Raw genomic sequence first — 9,095 nt, forward strand, 5'->3', positions numbered from 1 at the left:
GGACTCATGTGGAGGTTTAATTGGCAGGAGCTGGAGCCAGATGAAGGAGTGAAGGCCCGTCACTGAGGCAGGAGGCTGAGCGGGAGGCTAAGCAGAAGGGCAGCTGCAAGGCAGTGGGGCTCCAGGAAAGCTGTGTGGGTCCCCGAGCTCAGCCGGTCACCATAGCGGTCCAGGAGCATCAGGACCACACCATTGGTCCAGCCAAACCCCTCCTGGAGAGAGGTAAGGTCAGCGGGGCAAGATCTCTGGGGAAGGCCCCCAAGTCCTTTTATGGGGTATGGGATCCCCACCTAGAGGCTCTGGCCCTGCAGAGCCCCAGGGGTACCAGGGAGCACCAGGCAGGCTCCTCCCTGGGACCCACCTCCATGGAAAAAAACTGAGGCCCGGAGAGGGGAGGTCATGGTCAGTTGCAGCGACAGCAGAGCCCCGAAGTTCCCTGGAGGATGTGGCCCGCTCACCTGAACTTCATACTCCCCTCCACCACCTGGTGGTCCGCCGTTGCTGACATCATACTGGGGACAAGAGGACGGGGTCTAAGGTCAGGCCCTATCCCAGCCCCGCAACGCCAGGCCTCTAGGGAAGCCACAAATGGGAGCCCCTTAGGGAGAAGCTGTTCTGGCCAGCAGCTCTGACCCCTGCAGTGCCCAAGAGTGGCCGCCAGGTGCCGCCACTGTCCCCAGCTGTGTGGGCCTGGGCTTTGCACAGCCTGACGAACCCTCCGTCTCACGGTGGGGAGGAGGACCCCGAGGGACTGGGCTTACATGGCTGACTTTTTGGAGTAGATGTCACAGTTGGTTCGGATCCAATTCTGGGCCAGCTGGAAAGCCACTTCCTGGGCCCTGGCTGAAGGAGACTTGACCAGACCTGGACCCCAACCCAGGCAGGACCCTGAATCTCCAGAGCCCCCATCCCAGGGGGATCAGAGGCCTGAGCCTTATTCTCCTCAAGGAGGGAAAGAGGCCTGGGCGCTAACACCTCCCTCCTGGAGCCGGGGACCAACCTGCTCCCGATCCAGGCCTGGGTGCGGAGAGAGGAGGGCCGATTCCCCTGACAGGTGGAGGTAGGTGTAAGTGTTTGCTGAATGAGAGGCTGAGAGAGCAGAGGAGCCAGAGAAGGGCCTCTGCCTCATTTGTTCACGCCTCCCCAGAACCAGGCAGGCGGACCCTCTACCCCTGTGGGCTGAGGCCCTGGGAGAGGCCCCATCCCTGCCTCCTCACCTCTGATGAGCAGGTCCTGCAGGGGGCCCAGGCATTGGGGAAGTCCCACTGCTGGCCTGTCTTCTGGTAGGTGAGGATCCGGCTGTCCTAGAAGGTTCCAGACGTTACCATGAGTGTAGGTGGGGGCTGGACAGGGAGCCAAGAGGCTGGGCCCTCCTGAAGCCAGATGTCCCCTTTGGCGGCCTTCTCTTCTTTGGCTCACAGCTGCCCCCTGGTGGCAGAAGTGGGACCCGTAGGCTAAGGCCCTGGGCGGAGTGGGGTGTGGCTGCCACTTGCCAGAGGTCACAGGTCAGAGTCAGGGAGTGAGTAGGTGGCCCTGCCCCCAGTGTAGCAGCCTGCCCTGCTGCCCCCTTGCCTCCAGGTATTTCAGAGCCTTGTCCACGTTGCCCGGGTCAGAGAAGCCGGCGCAGAGAGGAGTGTGGTAAATGGGGTAAACTTCCAGATCTTTTACGCTGAAGGCCATACTTGAACCAGCCACCTTCCTCCTTGTCTCACAGGCCAGCCTTCAGCGCGGCCTATCTTGGTTTCTGCAAATTTTAGTACCTCACAGCTTGGGAGTCCTTCTCCCAGGTGGCACTGGGTTTAGGAGTAACCAGAGCCCCTACTCAGGCCCTACAGGACTCTCTAGAAAGAACTGAGGGGGAGGCCACTTCCTCACCAGCCCCTCACCCAGTGGGAGCAACCCCGAGCCCCATCCGCTCCTCCCCTCCAACTCCCTGACAGGCTGACCTCTCTCCCACTAAAACCACTTCACGTGTGTAGAACTGGAAGGGGATGAAGAGAGAAAACACCTGATGTGGACACAGCAACCCCCACTCTGGTCCTGCTGTGCTCTCCCTTGGCCATGTCCGTCCACATCGGCCTCACTGGGGAAAGGTGCTGGGGTTTCATCCACACCTGGACCAGAACTGGGGGGTCCTGATCCTCTGGGCCTGGCTTCACAGTGGCAGCTGAGATTCGGGGGGCGCTGGGAGCCGAAGGAAATGGTCCACCCCCCAGCTAGGCACTGGGCTGAGTGGTCCAGGCTCCTGCACGCCGTCGTGCTCTTGCTGGGATGCCAGAGGCCAGCATGTGCGGACCAGCAGACCAGACTCCCCACGGCCCAGGCCTTGACCAAGGCCACATGGCTGAGTAGCCCCAGATCTGGAACCCAAGCCCAGGCTGCCTGGCTCCAAAGCCCACAGCTGCCAGGGCCTCCAGCTTCCCAGCCTCTCCTCCAGACCCCACTCCACGTGGGTCCCAGGCTCCCTGTGCTCTCTCCCCTGACTCCAGGTGAGGCCAGAGGTCCTCAGCCACCCTGAGCAGTTCTCTCTGATCTACTCAAGACACCCCTTCATTGTGCCCGGTGGGCGCTTTGTTGAGTTCTACTACTGGGGAGCGGCCGGAGGCTTCGGGGCAGGGAGCGGGGGGTGCACGGGGGGAGCCCGGGGCCCGTGGGGCGTCCCGAGTGGGGTGGTGTGATGCCTGAGCTGTCCTACCCTCAGGGACTCCTACTGGCTGATGGAGGGTCTGTTCCTCTCTGAGATGCCCCAGATGCTGAAGCGCATGCTGCAGAACCGCCTTCCTATGGTGGGCACCCCTCCCCGTGCTGCCCTGCATCCCCGTTCCTGAGACCTCCCAGGACGGGGCTCGGGAAGGGTGCCTGGAGGGAGGTGGTGCTTGGCTCCACCCCGGGGACAACATTGAGACCCTGGCCTTGGAGTTGGACTTTTGGACTAAGAACAGGAGCATCTCTGTGAGCTCCGGGGGGGAAAGAGCTACGTCCTGAATCCTGAGTTGATATTATATCCTTTACAGGGGACCCAGGTGAGGGCGTAGCCGGCCAGCCTCTCAATCTCTTGTGTGTCTGCTCTGAGTGTCAGGACTCCCCTGGGCGGGAGGGTGGGTGACTTAGTCCCACCTCTCAGTTAGTGATCTGATAGCCCCGGGCGGTCCAGCGCTGTGGGCCCCAGGGCAGCTGAGCCAGCGAGGCTCGGCCTCCTGCGTGGTCACGGCGGGTCTAGAGCCTCTCAGTGCCAGGCCCCCTCTCGTCCTCTTGCCAGGAGCACCAGTGATGTAGCCCCACCTCTCAGATGGTGATCCTGAGGGCATGGGGGCCTGTGTTCCCAGGAAAGCGGTGCCAATCTGGGCTCCGGGGGCTGTGTCATATCGGTCAGAGTGCCCCATCGTGCACCTGCCTCTCCTACTGGTACAGGCCCTGTTTGGGGCCATCCCTGGGGCAGGAGACACCCCAGAGGGCAAAGGGAACAGGCAGAACACCGCTGAGGCTGGGGATGGGGGCTGCTCTGAGGGGAGACGTGGGAGAGCTCTGTCCCGGCAGCAGGAGAGGAGGGGCCAGCAGTGGGAGGGCAGACCCTGTGACACTTGCTCCTTTGCAGCTTGGCCACCAGCCTGCACACCACAGCACTGTCCCTTCCTGCCAGGCGGGCCCCGCTCCCTGGCCAGGCCTGGAGCAAGACAAGAGTGCCTCAGGTCCCCTCCCACCACCCTGCTCAAACCACAGCCACCTGTAGATCAAAAACACCTCTTTTTAAAAACCCTCAGTTGCCTGAAAGATGTACATGGCTGGGGCTGGGGCTGAGACTCAAGGGCTGCCTGCGCACACATGGTGGGGGGACTTCTGAGCACCCACTCTCAGACTTTGCACATTTCTGCACACGACAGCAATTTTTGCAGAAAGGGCGTAGAGGATGCATCTGGGCCAGGCACCAGCCTGCAGCAGCTGCCTGTAGCCACCTCTGCCCACCCAGGATGCCCAACCTCTTGTTCTCATCTCACCCACCGTGGTGGCTTCCTCTCCCCGTGAGAACATGGGTTCCCACCACACCCAGGAGACTGGGCATCTCCCTGCCCAGCCAGGAGTTCCAGGGCCACAGCCCAGGATCAGCAAAATTCACAGGCTCCCAGGTGACCTCAACTCAAGTCGCACACCCTTTCTCCCACCCAGGCCCTGTAATTAATGGCGTTAGCAATGTTTGTAAATCTCCATGGGAGGATTTCAATCAGAACTGGCTCCCAGGAGCCCCTGATTGAAGCCATTAGGGGCTGTGGGCTCCTGGGCAGCCCCCCTGCCGTTCCAGGTAATCTGTATGTCAGTTGAAGGCTTTGCTGGCCGTTAGGGGTTGCAAACTCAAATTCCAGGACGCAGTTGTGGGACGTAGTTGAGAATAAGGAAACTAACCATGCAAGGGGGAAGATGCTTGGTGGGATCTGGGGTGACCGGGAAGCACATTCTTGTGTAACTGGGGTCTCCGCTGCAGAAGTTGGCTGATGTAAGGGAACGTGGGGTCCTTGTTTGCTAGATCTTCCAACTTTTTAACGTAGGCAGAGATCCATATTTTTACGTGAAGTATCCCAATTTTTAAGTGTCTCAATGTCCCAAATTCTGAATGTACATCTAGGAGTGATGCCTGTGTACAAGTGGGGAGTGGGGAGGAGGAGACCTGACCCCACTGCAGGGCCCCCTTCTCCCCACAGTGTCCAGCGCCCCACCCGTGAATGAGCCCTCAGCCTGGGTACTGACTCCTAGTCACGTGGTGCCCTTTACAGTGAGATACTCTGTTCATATTGAGATCCTTAATATGTAAAGATCTCTTACAAATCAAAAAGGAAAAATAATATTGTCATGCTTGGAAAAAATCTACAGGCTAACTACGGATGGTCGATAAATATAATGCTCTGTTCGTCCTTTTTCTGGATCTGGATTGGGCCTCAGCCCACAAGGACACAGCTCCCCCTGCCTCAGGGTGTCTGTGCCCCGACTTTCTTAGATGTTCTCACCCAAGTCTCACCACTTAGCTTCTCTGCCTAGCCTTTCTTAGCACATTTACAAGCAGATGTGTCACTGGTGGGAAAAATATTCAATAATACTTTTTTTTTTTTTTTTTTTTTTTTGCGGTACGCGGGCCTCTCACTGTTGTGGCCTCTCCCGTTGCGGAGCACAGGCTCCGGACGCGCAGGCTCGGCGGGCATGGCTCACGGGCCCAGCCGCTCCGCGGCATGTGGGATCTTCCCGGACCGGGGCACGAACCCGCGTCCCCTGCATCGGCAGGCGGACTCTCAACCACTGCGCCACCAGGGAAGACCTCAATAATACTTTAAAATATTTATTCAGCTTTGGTTTCGTGGTGAAGCTGTGAAATCAGCTGTGTGGGGGAAGGACTGAGAGGGGGACCCCGAGAGGCAGCCCAGCCTTCTCTTAGTCCTCAGTAAGTCAGCTCTGGCCCGCACTCACACCCTGACTCAGTAAAAGACCTGCTGGACCCCCCATCCTTAGAAGGTAGCTGGCAGGGATGGGGGTGAGTAGGAGAGGGAGGGGTCTCCTTGCCTTGACCCAAAGTATTTCTTTGAGGAAGAACTACTGGTTTCCTCCTCAATGTCTATTCTCAGGGTTAGCAATGTGACCAGCTTTTTTAAAAGTTGATTTCCCAGGATCCCCTGCAGTCAGGGTTAGCTGGGGACCCAGTTCTGACGCCTATAAGTGAAAGCCACTGGAAGAGGCTCCTGGGAAAACTCCTTAGGAGGGGAAAGACTCAGCCGGCTTTGCTCTTGGCCCTTTGCCCTTCCCCCTCCTTCTTGCCTTGAGCACAGATGAAGTGCTTGGATCTGCAGAAGCCACCTTGCAACCACAAAGCAATGAACCCAAGGCTGAAAACCACAGGCTTGAGATGGCAGAGCAGAAAGATAGAGAGACTGGCCCCTCGATGGTACCGTGAGTCACACAGCCCTGGTCTCCCCTTATATGAGAAAAACAAACCCCTTAGTTGTTTAAGCCACTAGTGTTCAGATTTCTGTCCCTGTTGGCTGAATGGAGTCTCTGGCAGGTCCTTCTTCTGAGGCCTTCTGGTCAGTACATTTTCCTTCATTCCCAGCATAGTGTCCTAATGTCCCAGCAATGTGGCAGTGATTCTTCCCACCTGGCCTAACCTCAGTCCGGCTCTGGGTGTGAGAGGCAGATCGCTCCATCTAGCTGGATCAGGTGCCTGGCTCACCGTCCTCACAGCTTTGGAAACAGACTCCACAGCCCCAGAGTCCTCATCAGCACTTGTGCCAACAGCTCCTGGCATCCTCATGGCGGTGAAGCCAGGATGGTGTGTGACTGTAGATGGAAAGTGACATTTGCAGCTCCTGGGGTGCTGGTGATGTTCTACTTCATGATCCATTACCAGGTGTTGGCTCTACAATGATCTGTTCAACTGTCATACATATTTTATGGACGTTCCTGTTTTGCACCCTAGTTCTTTATAAAATCATTTGAAATTTTCAGGGTCCGTCAACCGGCTTGGTTTGGCTCATTTGGACACGAGGGGAGGCCAGACGGCCGCAGCAGCCTGAAGAGCCAGAGCATGATGGCGCCTGCGAGGGGCAGGGCAGGGGCGGGCAGGCCCCGTGCCGTCCGTGGAATCTAACATGAGCCATTCATTCTCTTAGAATAGCTGCACACCTGCAGATCAGCAGTTTCTATTGTGGTGAGAAGTTAAAAAAAAAAACAAATGAAAGGGCAGGCAAGGAGCAAGCTCTCCTCTAACAGGCTGCACTGAGTCGCCTGCCATTGTCTGTCACGGCCCACGCACCTTCCTCAGTCTGTACTGCTCATACGTGTGGGGACTCGGGGCTCAGGCCCAAGCCCCGAGCCTGTGACCTGCAGCCCCGCTCAGCTCCCAGGACCGCGGGGCCATGCCTGCCTCTGGGGGCAGTCTCAGTCATACACGGTCTCCACGAGTACAGGCGAGTCAGGTGATCTCTTTGAGCCTCAGTGTCCTCACTTGTGAAGTTGGGACTGTTTTCTCTCCTGGAGGCTTGTTGTAAGAATTAGACGTGGTGTGTTTCAGGTACACAGAGAGTCAGCCAAGGGCAGCGGCTGCTTTGTTAGTGGGTAGAGATGCCCTAGTTGAGTCCATTCCAGCAGCTGAGGAGCTGGAGCAGGACGGGTCCCTCCACGCCTCCTCGCAGGCCTCACTCCACTTGGATGACAGCGTTCCCGAGGGCTCGGTTCAGGTACCGTCAGGGCTCCCCGGGAGGACCTCCTTGTCAGCCACTCACCACGAGGCTGTCCTTCCAGACCCTCCTGCTCTGAGATTTGTGTCTTGTATGACACAAATCTGCAGCTGGAGGGAGGGTAGCAGACGCCCAGCTGAGCGTTATTCCAAGAATAACTGGTGGTCCGACAAGCAAAGAGCAGCCTCCAGGCAACAGAAGAGGACCGTCCTGGGGGCCTCGCCACGGTCTGGGTGGAGTGAAGTGGGGCAAGAGAGGCTGCTCAGAGCCAGCCACCCACAGCAGCCTGCAGCTCAGCACGGGGCAGTGGAGACCCGGGACTGGAAAGCTTCCAGATTCCCTACAGAAGGCTGCCTGCAACACCCACAGTCCAGGTGCATGGCTTGTTAATAGCTCCATTCCTCAGACCATCTCTCTGCCCCTCCACTCCTGGGGTTTTTTGCAAGAAGGACGTGGTTTGGTCAGCCTGGAGAGGATGGGCCTGGAAGGATCTTCTGACGTCGATGATTCCAGGCTCTACCAAAGAAGACATACAGATGGCCAGTAGGCACATGAAAAAAGATGCTCAACATCACTAATTATTAGAGAAATGCAAATCAAAACTACAGTGAGGTACCACCTCACACCGGTCAGAATGGCCACCATCAAAAAGAAGTCTACAAATAACAAATGCTGGAGAGGGTGTGGAGGAAGGGGAACCCTCCTGCACTGTTGGTGAGAATGTAAGTGGGTGCAACCACTATGGAAGACAGTATGGAGGTTCCTCAGAAAACTAAAAATAGAATTACCATATGATCCAGCAATCCCACTCCTGGGCATATACCCAGACAAAACTATAATTCAAAAAGATACATGCACTCCTATATTCATAGCAGCACTATTCACAATAGCCAAAACAAGGAAACAAGCTAAATGTTCATTGACAGATGAATGGATAAAGAAGATGTGGTACATATATATAATGGAATACTACTCAGCCATAAAAAAGAACAAAATAATGCCATTTGTAGCAACATGGATGCAACTAGAGATTATCATACTAAGTGAAGTAAGTCAGAAAGAGAAAGACAAATACCAGATGATATCACTTATATGTGGAATCTAAAATATGGAACAAAGGAAACTATCTACAAAACAGAAACAGACTCACAGACATAGAGATTGGACTTGTGGTTACCAAGGGGGAGGGAGGGAGGGAGAGGGTTGAACTGGGAATTTGGGGTTGGTAGATGCAAGCTATTACATTCAGCATGGGTAAACAACAAGGTCCTACTGTACAGCACAAGGAACTATATCCAATCTCCTGGGATAAACCATAATGGAAAAGAATATTTAAAAAAGAATGTATATATGTCTATGAGTCACTTTGCAATACAGTGGAGATTGGCACAGCATTGTAAATCAACTATACTTCAATTTAAAAAAAAAGATCCAGGCTCTGCTCCACACTTGGCAAATCAGTGGAGGCTGCTCTGGACACGAGGAGGGAGGAGTCTATTCTTAGGGTTGAATCTCCAAAGAGGGGATGGGGCTGTGTCGCAACTCCTCCTTAGCACGCATTTCTGGTACCTTGTCCTTCAGGTTACAGGAAACTCAAAGTGTATTGAAAAGCTTAGAGTGTAATGGTAAGAAACATGCATATGCCTACCAACTGACTGTCTTATTTTCTTCAGATTTTGTTTTTAGAACTGAAACATAACAGGTCCCCGCTTGTATTCCTGACCCTCAGAGGCGTAGCTGCTCTCCTGAATTTGCAGTTTCCCACTCTCATGCACGCCTTCATACTTTTGCTGTATATATCTACAAACTACGTGTAGTATTGCCTTGCATGCTATTTTTTATTGTGGTAAAACACACATAACATAAAATTTCCCGTTTAAT

The 9,095-nt window shown here is 55.3% G+C and overlaps 1 protein-coding gene across 1 annotated transcript; it reads right to left on the reverse strand.

Annotated features, from left to right (window-relative positions):
• Window positions 1-5: 5 nt before the first annotated feature.
• TREH (trehalase) lies at window positions 6-3,383 on the reverse strand. Its single transcript, XM_059070284.2, is given in 8 exon segments — window positions 6-212; window positions 459-519; window positions 759-864; window positions 1,218-1,244; window positions 1,247-1,304; window positions 1,573-1,657; window positions 1,659-1,793; window positions 3,283-3,383. Coding segments are annotated over 8 exon segments (726 nt in total). The 3' UTR covers window positions 6-59.
• Between the last annotated feature and the right edge of the window lie 5,712 nt (window positions 3,384-9,095).

This window comes from Kogia breviceps, chromosome 7 (genome assembly GCF_026419965.1).
Source record: "Kogia breviceps isolate mKogBre1 chromosome 7, mKogBre1 haplotype 1, whole genome shotgun sequence".
Lineage (NCBI taxonomy): Eukaryota > Metazoa > Chordata > Mammalia > Artiodactyla > Physeteridae > Kogia > Kogia breviceps.